At 36.7% G+C, this 21,451-nt stretch overlaps 1 protein-coding gene across 5 annotated transcripts in view; it reads left to right on the top strand.

The window, feature by feature from the left end:
• YWHAZ (tyrosine 3-monooxygenase/tryptophan 5-monooxygenase activation protein zeta) overlaps positions 1-10,856 on the top strand; it is a 34,978-nt gene extending 24,122 nt beyond the window's left edge. For all 5 annotated transcript variants that reach the window (XM_074316923.1, XM_074316922.1, XM_074316926.1 and 2 more), the window contains exons 3-6: positions 4,311-4,434; positions 4,953-5,116; positions 5,197-5,292; positions 8,851-10,856. In XM_074316923.1, the coding sequence (XP_074173024.1) occupies positions 4,311-4,434; positions 4,953-5,116; positions 5,197-5,292; positions 8,851-8,910 (444 nt within the window). In that variant the 3' untranslated portion in view covers positions 8,911-10,856. The remainder of the gene's footprint in view (positions 1-4,310; positions 4,435-4,952; positions 5,117-5,196; positions 5,293-8,850) is intronic.
• The last annotated feature ends 10,595 nt before the right edge of the window (positions 10,857-21,451 follow it).

Raw genomic sequence — 21,451 nt, forward strand, 5'->3', positions numbered from 1 at the left:
TTGAGCTTTTATTTTCCTTCGGTCAATTTGACAAATTAACATATTTAATCACCTATTTAGTGTTATAATTACAGTAATTCAATTAGAGTTTAATGGGGCCACATCTGAGTTACGAATCTTCTCTACAAAAGACCCAAGTGATCCTCTCATTTCTCCTTAAAATCTGTCAGAGAGGAACTCAGTATCTGATGGGGTGGCCCATTCCAAGTTTGGACTACTCAGACAATTTTTCTCACATTGAGCAGAAATCTGCCTCTTCCTAAACTTAACTAGTCTTGTCTTCTGGAGCCATTCATGTCATATTCTTTCAACCTTGGTAACAGTTTGTAATTTCCTCATCATTCTTGCTTGCTTTCCTGGATAGAGTTTGCTTTCCAGTTTAAAAATGCCTATCTTGATACATTTTTAAAGGAACAATATACTCTAGATTTGGTCTCATTAGCACAATGTAGAACTGAATTATTTTCCTTAATTCCTAGTTTTATTAATATCTTGAAATCATGTTATCTTTTTTAGTAGGTATATCACCCTATTGAGGCAGAGAAGATGTAGCATAATGTTAGTACAGGTGGGATTGTCTAGTTGGAATTGCATCTTTGTAATTTAACTGGTTTTAAACACACTACATTACATTGCTGGGCCCCATTGTCTTTATAAGATGGGGATAATTGTAGTTTCTGACTCAGATAAAGTTATGGAAGGATCAAATTAAAATCCATATAAAGTGCTTAATTTGTCAAATATCATGTTTGTTATTTAAATAATGTTATGATTATTTTTCTCAGTTGTCGATTGCATAACAAACCAAACTTCATGACTTTATAATCATGATTTATTCTTTCTTGGGATTTTGTGGCTTGTCTGGACTCCATTGGGCAGATCTTCACATAGTATTGGCTGGGGTCACGTGTTGCTCTGTGTTCAGCTGGGTCTGAACTATCCAAATGGCTTTACTTCACATGTCCCATGACTGGGGCTGACTTGGCCTTGCTTTCCCCCAGGGTAGTTTGACCTTTTACACGCTGATTTAGGGCTCCAAGAGCAGAAGGTGAAGTTGCCAGTCCTCTTAAAGGTTAGGCCCAGAACTGGAACAGCAGTCATTTCCACTACATTGTGTTGGTCAAAACAAGTCAACAAAGTCGGGGGAAAGGAAATAAATTCTACCTCTTGACAGGGGAGAAGCAGTGGCATATATGACCAGGGTTGGCAGGGGAGTTTGTGGAGGCCATCTCTGGAGACAGTCTACCACAATTCTGTTCTTTCATAGCTTTCTGAGCCAAAATGTCAGCCCCTTTAAATGTAATCTTTATCCAGTCTTTCTTGCCTTTTTTTTTTTTTAATGTTAATGGTTCTTAGCTTTATGTCACTGGAAGGTAGATAAAAGTATACCATTTACCATTACTTAACTTTTGTTTTTTAACAGCTTTATTGAGGTATAATTGACAAAGAACTGCTCATATTTAATGTGTACAATTTGATGAGTTTGCTTTATCAACTTAATCTAGTCAGCATTTCACCAGAAACATTTGCATGGTTGATACTTGGCCCTTTTGGTCCATCATTAGGCCAATAAGCAACCTGACTACTGTTATCTCACCTTCCTGTTACTTGTAGGTTCTGGTTGAGAGAAAGTAGGTTCTGGTTAAAGTATTTTTGTTGTTCTTAATGTTTTAATCAGACTTAATAGCTGATTCAGTATTCACGTTAGGGGACGAGGTGCTTAACTGCTATTTAAAAAATTGTGTGAATTAACCTCTGTAAAATGATACAGATTACTACTCATAAAAGATGGAGTACTAATTCTCGTAACATTTTTGACAGCTTGTCTAAATAACTTCTACAAGTTTTCTGATGTATACATTAAAGTTTTGTCTTTAGTGATTCACCCTGAACTAACTTGACATGTTTATGGCCTTCGTCTTTACATATAGGGAGTAGGTTACATAAAGTCATTGCAGAATAAGGTCATTGCAGCGTGAAGTGCTTGACTAGGCAGTGTCATTCTCAGTCTCCATTGTTCTCCCTACTAGGCCTCTTGTCCACAAACTTAGAGACTGTCTTGCTCACTATTATATTCTCAGTGTCTAGCACAGTGGCATTTAAGTATTGGAGACTAAGTGACTGTAAAAATATGTTGAAGCTGTAAAATGTGAAATGATTTCCTGGCTGGGCTTATCTGAAAATATTCTTAGTATAGTCTTACGTGTGTGCAAGTGAGCTAGGTCACAGTGTAATTGTATACGAAGCCTTCTTTAAATTTAAAAATTTCCTCCCATTATTTAATTTGAAGTTATTTGTGAATTCTGGTTCATCATACTACACTATTTCTTTCCTTAGACTTTATAGTTTAATCTTTAGCCTAGCCAATCAGAAATAGAAATTAACCCTTAAAAATGTGGAGTTGCCACAGTTTAAACCTAGACCAACTTCAGAGCTACTGTGTAATACCATCTTCCATAATGGAATGAATAATGCTTTTTGTATTAAGATGTAAAACCTGAAAAGACCTGGTCATTTGTTTCTTAAGTGAAAAAACATGCACTTAACTATACCATGTTTCCCCGAAAATAAGACCTATCCGGACAATCAGCTCTAATGTGTCTTTTGGAGCAAAAATTAATATAAGACCCAGTCTTATTTTACAATAATATAGGACCGGGTCTAAGACCCGGTCTTATATTAATTTTTGCTCCAAAAGACACATTAGAGCTGATTGTCCGGCTAGGTCTTATTTTCGGGGAAACTGTATTAAATGGAACTATCTTGTACCATATGAGGCAGATCCCCAAAGAGCACTTGGTTCAAATGTCCAAACACTTTTGCAGCTGAGATCTCTTTGAGTATGAAGCTGTGGGTGTGGTGTAGGAAAGATTTTGTTACCCTAATCAAAGTGCTCTTCTGATGTCAGGCCAGTAGTTTTAAATATTGGTTAATAATCACAGGAGACATCATTTTAGGTTGACTCTGTCACCTCCAATCCCTTTCTATAATATATTGCAACTTAGCCCTACTGCCATCTTGGCCACTCCCTACTTCATCTGGGTGTCTAGCTTATCATATACAAAGGAGGGAGAAGCTGTATTAAAGCTTACTCATCCACCCACCATTGCACCATAACAATGGGGGTAAACATACAGAGAGCTACTTAAAAGCATTTTACAAATTATTTTACATGTAAGTAGGTGCTACATAAACTCCAGACCTACTGGATGACTGCCAGAAGAATAGAAACCAAGTATTAGATACCCTTTTTCCTTGTTAAAAATGACTTGTTTGGGGCTAAGCCCATTTGAAAATTCACTTTCGCCTTGATTCCTAGATTATATTTAGTAAGAGGAAGTAGGGGTGGTGAGAGTTGTTTGAAAAAACAGAAACCAAAAAAAAAACCACACAAAACCATTTTCCTAATTCTACTACTGGAAGAATCTTTCTTCCCCTTAAAAGGGAAAGGGAAAAAAAAAATCACTAGTTTATTGTTCTCCCTGCCCCCCAATTTGATAACATTTTTTTGCTTTAAATCACTTGTAAGATATAATTATTAGCATGTTAGGATTTAAATCAATTTAGATTGCTATAGTTTTAAACAAAATTATGTAAGATGAAGTTTTTATCTGTTGTCTTGAGTGATCTGTAAAACATGTAACTTGTTAGCTAAAAATCATTTTAATGAAATTAAAGGTTTACTCTTCAGATCTGTAATTCTCATAATTCTACTACTGTATTAATTTAGTTAGGAAAAATAAAACTTTTACTTTGAAAAGCTTTTTATGTGTTGTGAGGTATTACTTGAAGTTAATTTTGTTCTGTTTTCCTGTCAGGGACTCTGGTAGTGTGTTACATTGTTGGTTTCTGCTTAAGTCCTATTTTTTTCCAGAGTCCCAAAAGGTTCATCTCATAGGTTCTTTCCGTTCTAATATGACTATCTTGAAAATGGAAAATTTGCCAATTTGTTAGAAAATGTTAGGAGCTCTCGGTGCTTTCACATTCATTGAAACATTGGAAACACGCAGTTTTGTTGCCATTTAAATAGATAGCACTGTAGTGGAGGGGATGGATACTCAAGTGTGTAAACCTTTAAAAAATTAAGTAATTAACTGAGCACTAACTTCAAATTTTAAGTATTGTGGTTTAAAAGCATTCTGCTTTTAAACCACAAATTCATGAGCCTACTGCATTCAACAATTGCATTATTGGCAATGATAGGGTATTAAAATTTTATAACGTTGGCTACAGTATGATCTTAAGAAATGCAGATACTTTCAGTTTTGTAAATATTTTATTCTTATTATGACTTTTTTTTTCTTCCCTAGTCTCTCTTGGAAAAATTCTTGATCCCCAATGCTTCACAAGCAGAGAGCAAAGTCTTCTATTTGAAAATGAAAGGAGACTACTACCGTTACTTGGCTGAGGTTGCTGCTGGTGATGACAAGAAAGGTAAGCTGTGTTTTTCAATCCGTTTGTTGAACTTGTATAAAATTACATAGTATGGAAATGGTCTCTTTCTGAAGAGTAAAGCAGTTTTTCTGTTGTTTTGAATTGCTTAGAAAGCACTAAAGGAAGAGCACTAATGCACATTTTCCTCCTTTTTTTTAGTCCTGAGAATGTATATCTACTACCTAATATTGGTATTCTAAAATGTATGCTAGCTGAAAAGCCAGTTTTGTGTATAGGAATGTTTCCTCATAATTCGAAGAAATAGTAATCACAGCATAACTGTAGAGCAGTGCAAACTAATAAAATATAATACTGAGATGATTATAGTCATTTTTGTCTTGACATTGACCAATAACTAGTGTGGTATTCCAGGAGAAGCCTGCTTTTTAAAATTTAAGAACCTCGTTCAATTAAGATTTCTACAGTGTAATATTTTAGAGGATATTAATGGTTTGGCCTGAGGGTTGAAGATGAAGTGTAGATTTTACCAGTACATCTTGGTGTGTTTTATTATCCAGGGATTGTGGATCAGTCACAACAAGCATACCAGGAAGCTTTTGAAATCAGCAAAAAGGAAATGCAACCAACACATCCTATCAGATTGGGTCTGGCCCTTAACTTCTCTGTGTTCTATTACGAGATTCTGAACTCCCCGGAGAAAGCCTGCTCTCTTGCAAAGACAGTATGTATTTTACCTGTTACATGGAAATACAGTTATCTTTATTATTTGAGCACTGAAACGTAACTTTTTTTTAATCATAGGCTTTTGATGAAGCTATTGCTGAACTTGATACATTAAGTGAAGAGTCATACAAAGACAGCACGCTAATAATGCAATTACTGAGAGACAACTTGACAGTAAGTACATAATAGTGTCAATGGTTCAAGTAGTTGACTAGATTATGTTTTATAGATTACTACAAGGAATATTTTTGGTCTTTTTTAAAAATCAAATATGAGATCTAATCTGTTAAAATTGAAGAAAACCGCCTTACACAAACTGAAATACTAGACCAAAGACTAAAAATGTACAGTTTTCATTAGTTACAGATCTGTTGTTAAAATTTTAGTTTTAAAAATAATTTTGTAATCCATGGTTTTTGACTTTTAATCACGAAAGCCTGTTTTATTTTCCATTTCAATCTGGGTGATTCCATTTTTTTTCCATTTTAGTCACAGAAGAGTTTAGTTTTTAGTATTAAAATACTGAAGGGTGGCCCCGGATGGCTCAGTTGGTTAGAGCATGAGCTCTGAACAACAGGGTTGCCGGTTTGATTCTCACATGAGCCAGTGAGCTGTACCCTCCACAACTACATTGAAGACAGCGAGCTACCGCTGAGCTGCTGGAGGGGTGGCCTGATGGCTCAGTTGGTTAGAGCGCAAGCTCTCAGCAACAAGGTTGCCAGTTCAATTCCCACCTGGGATGGTGGGCTGCACCCCCTGCAACTAAAGATTAAAAGTGGCTACTGGACTTGGGGCTGAGCTGCGCTCTCCACAACTAGATTGAAGGACAATGACTTGGAGCTGATGGGCCCTGGAGAAACACACTGTTCCCCAATATTCCATAATAATAATAATAATAATAATAATAATAAAGTATACTGAAGTTTTCCTTATATTTAAATTTCATTAATTTTTTTTCCACCATAAAGTTGCCTTCATATTTATACAGTTATGGTAGGGTGTTAATAACTTCAGTTACAAAATTTCAGATAATTGACAGAATCCAAATAGAAATCTAAGAAAAAAAGTGATTTATTATGGAGGGTCATGATTGTTCTTGGTATACTCCAGACTTTAAAAAACAAAAACAAAAATCACATTGCCAGTATAACACCAAAGATATTAACTTAGTAATGTTAAATATCTCAGTGTTCAAATTCCAGTTGTCTTTTAAGTTTTTCCTTTTTTAACAGTTTCATATTTGAATTATCAAATAAAGTCTACACATTGGAATTTATTGTACTGTGTTTCCCCGAAAATAAGACCAGCCGGACAATCAGCTCTAATGTGTCTTTTGGTGCAAAAATTAATATAAGACCCGGTCTTATTTTACTATAATATAAGACCGGGTCTTATGTAATATGGTATAATATAATATAATATAATATAATATAATATAATATAATATAATATAATACTAGGTCTATTATATTATAATACCGGGTCTTATATTAATTTTTGCTCCAAAAGACGCATTAGAGCTGATTGTCCGGCTGGATCTTAATTTTCAGAGAAACACGGTATGTCTCTTTGGTCCCATAGGTTTTCCCATACATCTCCTTCAGATAAATGTTAAATTTGAAGTTTTGAGGCTTGGGCGAAAAAATTATCAGGTATCTGCTGTGTGCCAGGTAAAGAGCTAGGAATGAGGATTAGAGTTTGATGTGCTAATGGTTTTTGTTAGCTTTAGGGCCTTTACTCTTGGGGACTATATCATTTTATACATTTCACTTTTTGCAGTTTTATTCTAGTCCACTGCCAATTTCCTGAATCAGTTCTACATTCTAGTATTGAATATTGTCACTAAAGAGTTTTTTGAACAGTATTGTGTACTAGTGTATTATTACTAGACACTTCAAATTATTTTAGAAAGTGTAATTAGGGGGCTGCCTAAAAGCCTGTGAAATTTTTTATTAAATGTGTAATATTTTCATGATGAATTGCCAACAAAATTACTTATGTAAATATTTATCATTTAAACATGATGTCCTAAAAGGAGTCCTAGATCAGGAGTCTTAAAACCTGCTCAGCCAATTAGCTATATCATCCAAGACAAATTGTGTCACTGTTCTGCGTGTTTTCTTTTTCTTTTTCGATTACTATTGACCTACAATATCATACTAGTTTCAGGTGTACAGCATAGTGATTAGACATTTATATAACTTACGAAGTAATCACCCCGATAAGTCTAGTACCCATCTGACATCTTACATTGTGAGATTTTTATTTTAATCAGGAGAATAAGCCATAGTTTTGTTTTTAAAAATTTTTTTTTTACTGGGGAGTATTGGACAACGGTGTGTTTTTCCAGGACCCATCAGCTCCAAGTCATCCTTTAGTCTAGTTGTGGAGGGCACAGCTCACTGGCCCACGTGGGAATCAAACTAGCAACATTGATATTACGAGCACTGCACTCTAACCAACTGAACCAACCAGCCACCCCGCCATAGTTTCTTAAAGAATGAATCTTTTTATCTGTATCAAATGAAAGACGCACTTCAGTTTGATAGCTAATTTTAATCTAAAGAACTTTTTGTATTTTCCCTGGGTTGAACTAATGAGATGGTTGTCATTCTAAAAGGTTTCTACAAGAAAGAATATCTTGTATTAAATTTTTTATGTTTATATGGAAAGTTCAAGAATCCTTGAAGGTTAGAATTGGAAAGAGATGTTACTAGAAGATAATCTCATCTTCTCTTATAAAAACTCCCTGTTTAACAGGAGCACACAGACTTCCAGAAGTCATTTAGCTAACTGTATGACCTTGGAAGAAGTCGCCTTTCCAGGCCAGAGATACATTTGGTTCATAAATAAATAAAACTAATGGGTGATTTAGGAGCTAGGTATTGAGATTTTTTCCATCTAATTTTTCAGTGTATATGAGCAATATAAAATGTAAGGTTGTCTTGACTCAATTCTTTTATAATTACCTCTAAAATTATTATAGATTGGTAAGACTTGTAAAAACTTAATATTTGAGGCAGCTGAAATGATTGTGAAATTTTTTTCACCTGAAAAACTGTTAACAATGAAAAAAAGTAATAGACTCCATAGTTGTACCACTATGGAACAATTCATTTTTTACCTCTTACAAGATTTGGTTCTGACCATAATGCATTGTGTTCATCTATTTTGAATTAGACAAATTCACAAAGCCATGTTTTTAAGCTGAAAACATTCGAAAAGCTAAGTTGGTATTTTAGTTCAGTATTCTGGCTCTTGAATTTCATGGGATTCTTTTTGGAGTGGAAATGTAAGTTTTACCAGGGGAAAGTAGTCAACCTGAGCTCCTTGAGCATAGATCAGATTAGTGATTCTGGTTTATTCACACCAAACTTGCACATCCATCTCTTGTTGGGGCTATTCAGGACAATCTAATAGCTATTGATACTTAGCACTTCTATGATTTCTTCCACTTGCTCTTTATCTTCTATGAATAACCATGAGTTTCCTGTGTCTGACTTTGTTATTTGAAGACATCTGTGCTGTGTACTTACAGTGCTTAGAAAATTGTTAGAAAATAAATGTGTTTTATTGACGTGTATTGTATCTTGAAATTAAGATCTTCAGTGCTGCTATTTTTTTTAAGAAAGCCTTTTAACAAAAACCATGGTTGCATTCTGGTACCTTCGTATATTTATTAATACTTTTTTCAAACTGAAACATGCTGAAAATTTTTCCTTCTTTTACCAGTTGTGGACATCGGATACCCAAGGAGATGAAGCTGAAGCAGGAGAAGGAGGAGAAAATTAACCTGCCTTCCAACTTTTGTCTGCCTCATTCTAAAATTTACACAGTAGACCATTTGTCATCCATGCTGTCCCACAAATAGTTTTTTGTTTACGATTTATGACAGGTTTATGTTACTTCTATTGAATTTCTATATTTCCCATGTGGTTTTTATGTTTAATATTAGGGGAGTAGAGCCAGTTAACATTTAGGGAGTTATCTGTTTTCATCCTGAGGTGGCCAATATGGGGATGTGGAATTTTTATACAAGTTATAAATGTTTGGCATAGTACTTTTGGTACATTGTGGCTTCACAAAGGCCAGTGTTAAAACTGCTTCCATGTCTAAGCAAAGAAAACTGCCTACATATTGGTTTGTCCTGGTGTGGAATAAAAGGGATAATTGGTTCCAGTCACAGGTGTAGTTATTGTGGGTACTTTAAAGTTTGGAGCACTTACAAGGCTGTAGTAGAAATGGATATCCCATGGATGGCACACATTGAAGCATGTGTGTGTCTGTGGAACACTCAGTCCAGTGTGCACACCTTTGACTACAGCTGCAGAAGTGTCCTTTAGTCGTGACCCAATTTACTCTGGAGAAGGGCAGAAACGGTTCACATTCCATTATTTGTAAAGTTACCTGCTGTTTGCTTTCATTATTTTTGCTACACTCATTTTATTTGTATTTAAATGTTTTAGGCAACCTAAGAACAAATGTACAAGTAAAGATGCAGTAAAATGAATTGCTTGATATCCATTACTTCATGTATATCAAGCACAGCAGTAAAACAAAAAACCCATGTATTTAACTTTTTTTAGGTTTTTTTTTTTTGCTTTTGTGATTTTTTTTTTTTTTTTTTTTTTGATACTTGCCTAACATGCATGTGCTGTAAAAATAGTTAACAGGGAAATAACTTGAGATGATGGCTAGCTTTGTTTAATGTCTTATGAAATTTTCATGAGCAATCTAAGTATAATTGTTAAGAACACGTGTATTAAGTTCATGTAAGTGGAATAAAAGTTTTATGAATGGACTTTTCAACTACTTTCTCTATAGCTTTTCATGTAAATTAATCTTTTGGTTCTGAAACTTCTCTAAAGGAAATTGTACATTTTTGGAAATTTATTCCTTATTCCCTCTTGGCAGCTAATGGGCTTTTACCAAGTTTAAATACAAAGTTTATCATAAAATACTACTAATATAACTACTACTGTTCCCAACCATGTCCCATAATTCCCACCTCCCCAAACCCTGAAAAAGTATTTTCCTTTCTTTCAGAGGTGGGGGGATCGATTGGAAAAAAGTAATATGTTCCATTTAAAATTTTAGTAATAGCATTTTCTAACTTCAGAAGCCACAATGTTCTTAGCCCTTCATGGCATTAGGTAGCAGTAACTTAAGTTTTGTGCTTCCAAATCACTTTTGTTTTTAAGAATTTCTTGATACTCTTATAGCTTGCCTTCAACTTTGATCCTTTACTCTATTTGTCAGGTGTACAGGATTACCTTTTTTAGCCTTCTGTCTTGTCACCAGGCATTTGTACTTGGTGACCATGTACTTGCAAAAAAAAGGCCGCATGATCTTTCTGGCTCCACTCAATGTCTAAGGATATCCTGCTTCCTTTGCCTGCATCCCACAAACTATTTTCCTTCATCCTATTTACTGCAGCAAATCTCCTTAGTTGATGAGATTGTTATCTCCTTTAAACCCTACCCATCTTGACTGGTCTGTCATTGTTTGCCTTTAAAATCCTTTCTCTTCTTTAAGTAATGATGGGGCTAAGTTATACCCAAAGCTCACCCTATAGACTATTTCCTCAGTACCTTGCAGAAAACACCAAACAAAAATACCATTTTAAAAGAGGTGTATTTTTTTCTTTTAGAATGTAAGCTCCTCAAGAGCAGGGACAATGTTGTATGTTCTATTGTGCCTAGTACACTGTAAATGCTCAATAAATATTGATGATGGGAGGCAGTGAGTCTTGATGATAAGGGTGAGACACCGAAGTCCCAAATACTGTTTTGTTGCTTGTTTTATTATGACCTCAGATTAATTGGGAATTATATAGGGACAATTATCCCAAATATTACATTCAAATAAAAGAGCAATGGAGGCCTTGGGGTCTTTCTTTCAAGGAGAAAAGATCTCATGCATTTGGGACATCATAATGCGTTTCACTCACAGCTCTTTTATTATTATTATTTCTCCTGACCCCCAGGCCAAGAACATAAAATAATCATTTTATAGCTAAGGAGAATTAGCTAGACTGAGGAGATGGATCTCATTCAAGTAAATGTAAGTAAAATCTAAAGTAAAATCTAAAGTCACATTTGCTTATTTATGTGCATCAGTCATCTGAACTACTTTGATTCTGAAATAAATTGCTACAGTACTTCATTAATATTAGCTATTAATGTTTCTACATAGTAGTGCCCAATAAATGAAGATTCCAACCTGAGATTTTTTTTTTTTTGCCTTGGGATTTGAATAATAAAAAATGTTTGTAATTTATTTCTTTAATTGTCCCAAATCCAGGCTTCATATCTGTTTTTGTCAGTATAACATGTAGTTCTAGGAATATGGAGAATTCAACAATGTATTTTGTGTGTATGTGATTGGAATTAATACGTATATCCACTTTAGACTTGTCCTTTGAGAGTAGAGTAGCAGTGTGATCAGTTAAAAGTGTGGACTTTGCTGCAACTCTGGCTTATGGTCCTGGCTTTTTTTTTTCTTTCTAGTAGCTCTGTTCGAGCTATATCATGGAAATGGTGTGGGGGGCTGCTCATAAGAGGATTAAAAGAATGTACGTCGAGTGGCTTAGCTACAGGCGCTCAATTTTTTTTCCTTTATGTCTTCCCTACAAAATAGTCATCAATCCTGCCATTCCCCAAAAGCATGTGGTAAAACTAGTCAAGGCCAATTTGGAATCTGCAGTCTTAGATTATTTGTGGTCAGACCTCAACTTGAGAATGAAACCTTGATTGAACTATCAAATGGTGAAATGTTTAAAAATCTTCCATAGACTGAATGCAGGTCCAAGAATTTTGGAGACTTCCTAGCATCATTTAAATGGTTTGTATCAATCTCCATGAGGGGAGAATGATACTGTATTTGGATGCAAGTATATTACCAGTCATTGCATGAGAGCCTACAATGTTAGGAACTTTTTAACTGGTGCTATGTGTTCACAGATAGTCTTATATAATCCTGTAGGGAACGGTTAAATTTTATTATGTTTTGTCATAAACCACATAGGAAATTACAGTGGTAGAATTGAAATGTCTGCCCTCAAGGCGGTGGCTAAGACTGGGCACTTGGAAAATAGCTAGACTTGGATTCTTTTTTAAATGTGAAATTACATCAGTGAAATACTTGTTATCTTTAGTGTGACCTGCAACAGTCACAATCTGATTGGCTCTCCTTTTAAAAGACTAAGGTCTAAAAAGATAGCTGGGTCTAGGGAGATTTTTTTTTTTTTTTTAAACCTCAACAACAGGCTTCTAAGGAAGCCAGGAGTGTTCTTGGATGATAAAATGATACTCAAGAACCCATCACAGCTCTCCTTTAAAAACCCGAAAACTGACCTTAAAAATGTCACTTGTGTATATCCAAATCTGAATGCTGCTCCTGGATGCTGTGAAGTACTTTATGTGACTGTCAGTCCCATGTATTTCAGAACTTGAAAGTTACTGCAATAGCAAAACCCTTGATAATCAGCCAGCTATTTGAAAGATACGCACCTGCCCTGTACTAATACCATAATTACCTAACTTTTATAAGAATGTCTGACTGCCATGCTGGACAAGCAAGTCTGTTGGAGCAGAGACCAAGTTAAGGGAACGCTTAAATAGCACAGCTAATACTGCCCCTAGGTGATGCCATTGACTTGGATAGTTGATTATTTTTTTTGTACTTGAGTCCATTCCATGAAATTTCTGAAAGCCCACACCTCACTACTCTAATGTTAATCAAAGATGTCAGTATTAAATCTATTTCCAATTCCAGAACTTTAAAACCTATCAAAATTTTCAGTAGGTGCTTACATGCTTTGTTATTGGATGTTACTGTTTTAAGCCAGCCACTGTTCTGTTTAAGAAGGGTTTCTCAGATTTATGTTTGAGTCAAGACTTGCAGAATGAATGGGATCCAGATGGTTACAGCATGTACAAAGGCATCAAGATACAAGAACTTAAAAGACAACTTCTGTGCACTTACAAGTGAGGGTCTCGGTGTAGGAAAAAGTAGGTTATGTTCTGCTTTCTAAGTAACAGGCTTATGGCTTCCACTTCTAATGTTTTTGATTCCCTGAGGGGCACTTGTTTAAAATGCCTATTTCCAGCACCCAATCTCAAGGATACTAATTTCTTAGGTTGGAGCCCAAGACTAAACATTTTTTGCAAAACTCCCGTGGGTTGTAAGATTCAGTGTCCACAGTACTGAAGTCTGTAGGGGCAGTGGAACACACAATACTTGGGAAAACAAGGGTGTGTAAAACCATTTCAAGCCAAAAAAGCTATTTCTAAACTACAATCTGTAAAACGAAGTTCATGATCTGCTCAGCAGATTGTTTCCCAAGCAAGAAGTAGAGATAAAGTTTACCTATTAAAACAGTCTTTTCACATTAATGATCCTGGTTTAGTTTGGGAGCAGGTACCATATAGAACTTTTTACTGTGTTGAGGAGAAAGTAACACACTTAACGATTTTGTGGAGTTTTAAAAAATGAATGCCTTTATTTATTTTGCTTAACTCATGCCATACACAAAAATCCAGAGGAATGAAGGAGTTAAACTTCAGAATGTTCATAAGATGTGGATGAATAATTTGCTGACCCTGAAGTTGGTAAGGAAGGATCTCTTAAAATGGACACTGCATAGCTAGAAAAATTAAATTCAGAAGCTTAATGTATGAACCTTAATATAAACTCAACTACATAAACATTTAAATAATCTGGCAGTGAAAAGCAACAAGACAATATATAACTGACAAAATCACAAGAAAAGGAGAAAAGCAAAGATTTTGAGGAGGTATTTTCATAGAGCAGGAAGTATGTGACCCATGAATACCGTGTTTCCCCGAAAATAAGACCTAGCCAGACAATGAGCTCTAATGCATATTTTGGAGCAAAAGTTAATATAAGACCCGGTCTTTGAGTAAAATACAGTAAAATAAGACCGGGTCTTACATTAATAGTAAAATAAGACTGGGTCTTATATTAAATTTTGTTCCAAAAGACACATTAGAGCTGATTATCTGGCTAGGTCTTATTTTTAGGGAAACAGTATACGAAGAGAAGCTTAACTGGGGGAATGTAAACTAAGACCACAATTCGATAGCACAGTTTTACCCCATTGATGAGTATGAATGAAAGTTGCCATACCAAATGCCGGAGATGACATGGATTAAGACCTTGCACATTGCTGATGAGAGTTTAGTATACACCTTTGGAAAACAATGTGGTATCTTGTAAAGTCGAACATGTGCATCCCTACCAATGAGCAATTCTCTCCTGGGTGTATCTCCTAGAACACCTGCACATGTGCACCAGGAAATCATAAAAGCATTCACAGCTGCACTGTTTGAATTAGCAAAAAGCAAGATAATGTCCATTGAAAGGAAAAACAGGTAGACTTATTTACCCAATGACGATCTTCCGTGAAAGTTACAGCCCAATTTGTAACGGGTGAATTTTAATAACAATATTAAGGGAAAAAACAGCCCCAGTGGACTACATAATGCAGTATATTTTTACAAAGTTTAAAAGTGAACAAATCTTTTGCTTAGGCTAACGTGATACAACTTCTCTAACAAGGATAATAATGACAAGTCAAATTATTTAGAATAGAGGTTTTCCATGGAGAAAAAGCAGGGGGACAGGCTAGGGCAGGAGGACATAAATGTAAGTTACTAACATCTAGTAGTATCTTTGGATTCACAAATGCTCATTGGAGATCCATTTAAGAAGAATGAAACAAGGATTATGATTAACCCAATCCTGCACATTAGAGTTCACAGAAAGTAAATGAAAACTACAGTGGGCCAGTAAATTCATTAGTGAAAGGCTTGCTTGAATGGGAATAATAAGGTTGACAAAAAAATATGAAAAATAGTCACCACGTTTGTTTAATTGAATAGCATGCAAAACTGGCAATAGAGACTTAAAAATTGCTGTCCTGTTCATTACACCCCAAAAATTGTCCCACTGCCCTTTCCATTTAACTGAAGGAGCAGGGAGCAAGAACTGAGGATTTGGTCAGGAAGGAATGAGCTGAAAACGCTGTGTTACGAAACAGAAACAAGTGAAAAGTAAAGCTCTCTAAAATGAAGGAACGGGAAAGTGTTTAAGAACTTTTGTAGCACTTAGAGGTAGCACGTCCTTATAGGTCCTGAAGAATTTTATGTCATACCAGCCAAGCCACTTCAGTGAATTCAGCCTGTTCCTCACTTCTTAACCTTTAGAGGAAATGTACTGTACTCAGTCCTAATCACTGAGGCATCGCCTGTCACACACCATGTATAGCCAACTCTTAAGATTTTCAATATTTTTCTCATGTTCCTCTGGGTGTCTTCAAGAGTTCTATATTTAACTTAATTGGTTTCTGTAGAAAGTCTACTGACTTGACGAGAACCTACTTATGTATGATCCTTTAACAATACTAGATCAAATGTACATATGGTTGTTGGTCCTTTATTTTTTTTTAGGATTTGCAAGAGAGGTATCCAGAAAGTCATTTTTGGAGATCTTAGTCCAAAATGGAGGGACTTATAATAAAGGGTCAAAATTGAAGAGAAAACAAATTTGGAGATGAGAGAAATTCTTTGGAGAAAACTTTAGCGTGGTCCGCATTTCTCCCCACCATCACCTACCTGCTCAGTGGAGGAGAGAAGGGGTGCTCCAGTGGGACCAAGTCACAAACTGATCTGGAATCTAATTTGTGTGGCACAGAGTTACGCTAGGCTCACTGGCAATTCTCAAATCAAGACATGCGTCTGGGTGGCTATGCTGATGGTAGAGTGGGGAAAAGTAATTGCACTAGAAATAGCCTACTTTCAAGGTTTGTGGAGGCAAAGAATGTGGACATGTTTGCAGTAAGCCAGGATCAAGAACAGGAACTTGTCTGAACAGGACTGCCTGGGTGGGATCCCCACAGCAGTCAAGGAGCAGCTGGCGGAAGGTGTTCTAGAAGTGATCAGTGACTGGTCTCCAAAGAATCGGGGAGAGACTGAGTGTTGACTTTTGACATCTGTCATGGGCAGAGGAGAAAAATGCCCAGTTTCTTTCAGTTCTAGCCCCAACCCAATGCAATCCTCGTGCAGCCAGTACAGCCAGCAGCTGACACTGGTGGGTTAGGTGAGGACATAAAGAGTGAAGCTGACCACAAGCCCCTCCAGCCACTGGACCACAAAGGAAAGGAGAGAAGCTTTAATAGGAAGTGCAGTTAGATTTTCATCCCCACTAACGGAACAGCCTCAGTTCACAGTGAAAAATGACAAGGGCCAGTCTGCAAACTGAGGGATTAGTGCACCAAGACTTCTGGTGGAAGAACCATCTGAAATCAACTATAAAACGTGTTTAATATGATTAAGAAGCTGAAAGAAATTAAAAAAGGACATTAAAAAAATGAAGTGATGCTAGGTAATTGAATAACCTGACAAGTAATCTAATTTAGACCTGTAACCCAGCTCACTAAAATTAAGAAAACATTTTCCTGCTCTCTACTTGATTTTTTTTTCTTTAAGGGATTTGAAAGCAAAATACCAGCCATGAGAAGTTTTACTTTTCCCAGGAGCTAAAATCTTTTCTGCCTAATGACAAAACAATAATGACTTTTTTCCCTGAGAATGAAGTCTTGTAATTACTCTTATTAAGAAAACAAATTACTAATAATTATATTAGTCAAATCACTAATAATAAAAGCTGTGTATCTTATTTTAAATACCTTGATTATATCAGCAAATCATTGTAAGTGTCTTCTTATCAAAAGAAATGTGCTCAACACTGCATTTTTAGGTGATTTGGACTTAAAGGTCCTTTTTGGTTGCATATTTTTATAGTAGCAAATACTAAATTTTATTTTTGTATTTTTAAAAATTTTAGTTAACAGAAAAGTTGCAAAAATAGTACAAAGTATTTTCATACACCTTTCACTGCGATTTTCCACACGTCAACATATTCTTTTTTCTGTATTTTTTTCTGAATCATTTAAAAGTTGCAGATACGATGCCTCTTGACCTCTTTATACTTCAGTGTTTATTTCTTACAAAGGTAGTTTCATATAAAGCTATATAATTATCAAAACCAGAATTTTTACATTGATGTGATACTATTATAGTATCTAATCTACAGACCTTATTCAAACCTGCCAGCTGTCCTACTATTCTTTGTTGCAGCAGAAAGAAAGATCCAACCCACAATCTTTAGTTGCATGTAGTTGTTACATCTCTAGTCTCCTTTAATCTGGAAAAATTTCTGAGTTTTGTTTTTCATGACATTTTTGAAGATTATGAGCCAATTAATTTGTAGAATGTCCCTCTTTTTCTCTTTTTTTCAAGATGTTTTCTCATTAGTTTCAGGTTATGCACTTTTCTCAGAAATCCTAGAGATGTTGGGTCCATAGCGCATTGTAGTAGGAGGCACATGATGTCTTTTTGTTTTATTACTGATTCTATTAAAAAAGTAACTTTTCAAATGAAGTAAAGGACATGTTATGGAGTCAACATTTTTGTTTTAAAGTTATACAGGTAAACTGCCAAACTACCACACTCCCCTTGTTAAGGGTACTATTTCTATTATACCAGCAGCAATTATCCAGACCTTCTGCAGGACTCTTGGATGACAAAACACTGTTCTCAGCTGGAACCTGCACATACAAGAGGAATCCAGGAGGAACCATAGCCTACCTCCTCGGGGCCAGCATTCTGGAGCGCTCCAGCCGAGTGCCGTACCCACTAGAGACTGTGATTTAAGCTTCTAGAAGGCTGCCACTATGTCCTGTTGATCAGTTCTCAGCACTCAGCATTGGACCTGGCACAGAACAGATACTTAGCAAACATTTGTGAAGAAACCTTAAAGCCCCTTCTGGCATCTGTGCTAACAAAAAGATAACCTTTTTTTGCTTTGCAAACAACATAGTGACTTACTCAGAATAGGTGCTCAAAAAATGTTGGAGAGAATGAGTCTCATTGGTGGTAATTTGCTCCCAAGACCGTATTTCTAGAATACAGTTTGCTTTGTATTTAACAGCTGCTTGTTTTTTAATATTTAAAAAAAAAGTCTCAAAGGATATTGATAAGAGTAGGGTCGCTTTGAGTTATTGCTTAATTTGGAAGGCACTTTAAAGATAAATGTACCTGACTTCTAGTGTTCTAGCCCAAGGTCAGTTTTATTGTAGACGTTTGTCCTGAGGGTCGAGGGGCCTGCTCTTGTTCACCTGTTTCAGCACTGGTTGTGGCTTCTCTTCCCTGAACTCCATGAGGAGCTCCTGAAAAATAACAACATCCAACACTGATAAAGAGGATCAAGAAAGAAAAGCTCCAGAACAGTGGTTGCTAAACTTGACTGCCTGTCAGAATCACCTGGAGAATCTTTAGAACTCCCGATGCTCCTGCAGCACTTACGCCTCCTACACATCAATATCTGGGGTAGGACACAGGCATTCTTTCAGGGTCCCCTGAGGGTTCCAATGTACAGTTAAGTTTGAGAACCAGAGCCTGACATGTCAAAGATTCGGAACTATAGGACCGTACGGTCCAATACAATAGCCACCAGCTACGGGTGGCTATTGAGCTCTTGAAATGGGGCTAGTCTGAATTGAAATGGTGCGTGAATAAAATAAATGCATGCTGACTTACGAAGACCTAGTTTAAGAAAATGAGTGTAAAATATCTCATTGACAATTTTTATACTGATTGCATGTTGAAATGCTAGTGTTTTGGGTATGTTGGGTTAAATAAAGTGTATTATCAAAATTAATTTTACCTGTTTATTTTTGCCTTTTTTAATGGAAATTTTAAATAAGATATGTAGCTTACATTGTATTTCTATTTGCCAGTGCTGCTCCAGAAAATCAAATTATCAGTCACTATACCACTCCTGCTGCAAGAGACCCTCTTCCTTCATTAGGTTTATAGTCAACTTCATATAACAAAAACCCAACTGCAGTGGTTTAACCAAGTAGGAATTAGTTTTTCTCCTACTACAAGAGTCTGGAAGTAGGGAGTTCAGGCTCGAGTGATGGATCCTTGGGCCTCCAGGGACCCAATAGCTTCCTGTCATCCTCCAGGTGCCTCATTGCAGGAACGTGATTGTTTAACCTCTAGCTTCTGGGAAATTCCTGGACCCGCCACCACTGTTCTCACAGCACAGGTTTGGATGGAGCCCAGGAGACTCAAATGAGTAACCAAGTGATTCCGGTGGAAGAGTTGTATGGACCACAGTTTGAGAAAAAGGGCCCCGGGTGGTGACTGGAACATAAGGCAGCAAAATGCAATGGTTAAGAGTGCTGACTCAGGAGCAGCCTGTCTGCGATGGAATCCTGGCTCTGTCACTTATGTGTCATCTTGGACAAGTTTCTTAGCCATTTAGTGCTTTACTTTTCTCAATTTTGAAACAGGGATAGTAGCACCTACTTCATAGGGCTGTTGCAAGAATTAAATGAATTAATACCTTGTAAAGTGCTTGGACCAGTGCCTGGCTCATAGGAAGTGTGATACAAAGATTTGTTAATAAATGAGAAAAAATATAAAATAACTTCAGAGTATCAAGCTCACACTTAAAACACAAGGCAGAGTCTTTGACCAGTAGATAGAGCGGATCCCTTTTCGATTCAGACAGTTTATTACTTACATAGCACAAGGAAGAATAAGCTTCCCCTTTCCCAAAAAGACAACACCCAAACCAAAGGGGCCAGATGACTGCAACATAAGCTGTGTGGTGCCCTGTGGCTCAGGAGCCACTTGTAGACAGCAAGGTGGTTTCATATCCTGCAGCTCTATTCTGAGCAGGGCTGAAAGCGCCCTCACCTCGTCAGAACCTGAGAGGCCAGGAGAAGCTGCCTCCTAACAGCCTCCCAGGGGTGATGGGGAGGACACGTCGCAGCTCCTTAGAGGCCTCCCTGCTTCTCATGTTTGAGGAGAATCATGGGGTCTTCCAGGAGACTGGGATAAGCTGAGGGTTAATCCTTTGCCCACGTGGGTACGTGCAAGGGTGCCAGAGCAGAGCTGGTCCCTACATGGAGCCATGTAGTCTCAGTCAAGAAGGGATGTGGTTAAAAAAGGAATAAATCATAGCCTAAAGTATAATGGCCATTTGGATAAAATTATAATGTACTTATAAAAAGGATTTGTTTTTGCTTTTCCAAGAAGTTTCTATTAGTTGCGGAAGAGTGACAACTGGTTCGAAACTAGCTGTGAAGCCATAATAGATACAAAATTGGACAAGTCTAGTCAGGCCTAAAGTGCAGGTTTAAGAGTAGAAAGGCATTGGCAAAGATCAAAAAGTTTGAAAGCACTGTGCTTTCAAAGGTGAGGAGAAAGCACCCTTGGGCATTGCTGGTGGGGCATCACGTGGTAAAAGCACCTTGCAGGACAATGTGGCAGTATCTGTTCAATTTCAAAAGCACATGCCCCTGCGGCCCAGAAATCCTTCTAGCGGTATCTGCATATACACTCAGATATGCAAGTGTCGCTTTGTTAAATAGTATAGGGCTGGAAACCACCTATATCTCCCATCGATATATTGAATACTACACAGCCATAAAAAGAAAGAGGAAGCTCTTTATATTCTCTCGTGAAAAAACCTACAAAATATAAGTAAAAGAAGCCAAATGAGGAACAGTGAGTATACCAACCATGTAGAAAACAAAAGGCAGGAGAAATGTATTTGCTTGTATATAAATAAAATGTCTCTGAAAAAATAGACAAGAAACGGATACATTTGGTTGCCTCTTGGAAGAACTGGTGATTGGGGGATAGAGGTGGGAGGGAGATCCTTTTGAAAAATTTGAATTTTGACCTCTGTTTATAAATTATAAATACAAGTAGATGAAACCGTCTGAGAAGAATCTCCTCTGGTGGTGAGCATTCCTCAAGGGCTCGGTCTCACCTTCCACTGATTGCTTGTGAGTTTCCTCAAGTGACTTGCCTCTGAGTTCAGTTTCCTCATCTGTTAAAAGGATTCTAATAATGGGCTTTGGAATCAGACAAGAGGAAGGTGATTTGCAAGGAGCTGGGATTGCAGAGAGAGAGCTGGAGGGCTCAGGCAAGGAAGGGCTTTTGCTACTGCTTTTTTGAGCCTCTGCTGTTCATCAGGCGTACAGATTGAAGACGACTAAAAACAAAGAGCAAAGTTGTTACTTTTTCATGTCATCTTTCTAGAACCTCAGAATCGAATGTCTTTCTTTTTAAAGACTCAGCCTGGAAGGAAGAAAAAACGTCTATTGAGGATTTATCCACTGAAGTCCTGAGGGACTATTATTGGATTTTCATGATAAAAACAGAACAGGGGAAAAGTACTGAAGACTATTCCCTCCCTCCCCACACTGAACACATCTGCCTCATGAGAA

This window comes from Rhinolophus sinicus, linkage group LG12, assembly GCF_036562045.2.
Source record: "Rhinolophus sinicus isolate RSC01 linkage group LG12, ASM3656204v1, whole genome shotgun sequence".
In the NCBI taxonomy this organism is placed as follows: domain Eukaryota; kingdom Metazoa; phylum Chordata; class Mammalia; order Chiroptera; family Rhinolophidae; genus Rhinolophus; species Rhinolophus sinicus.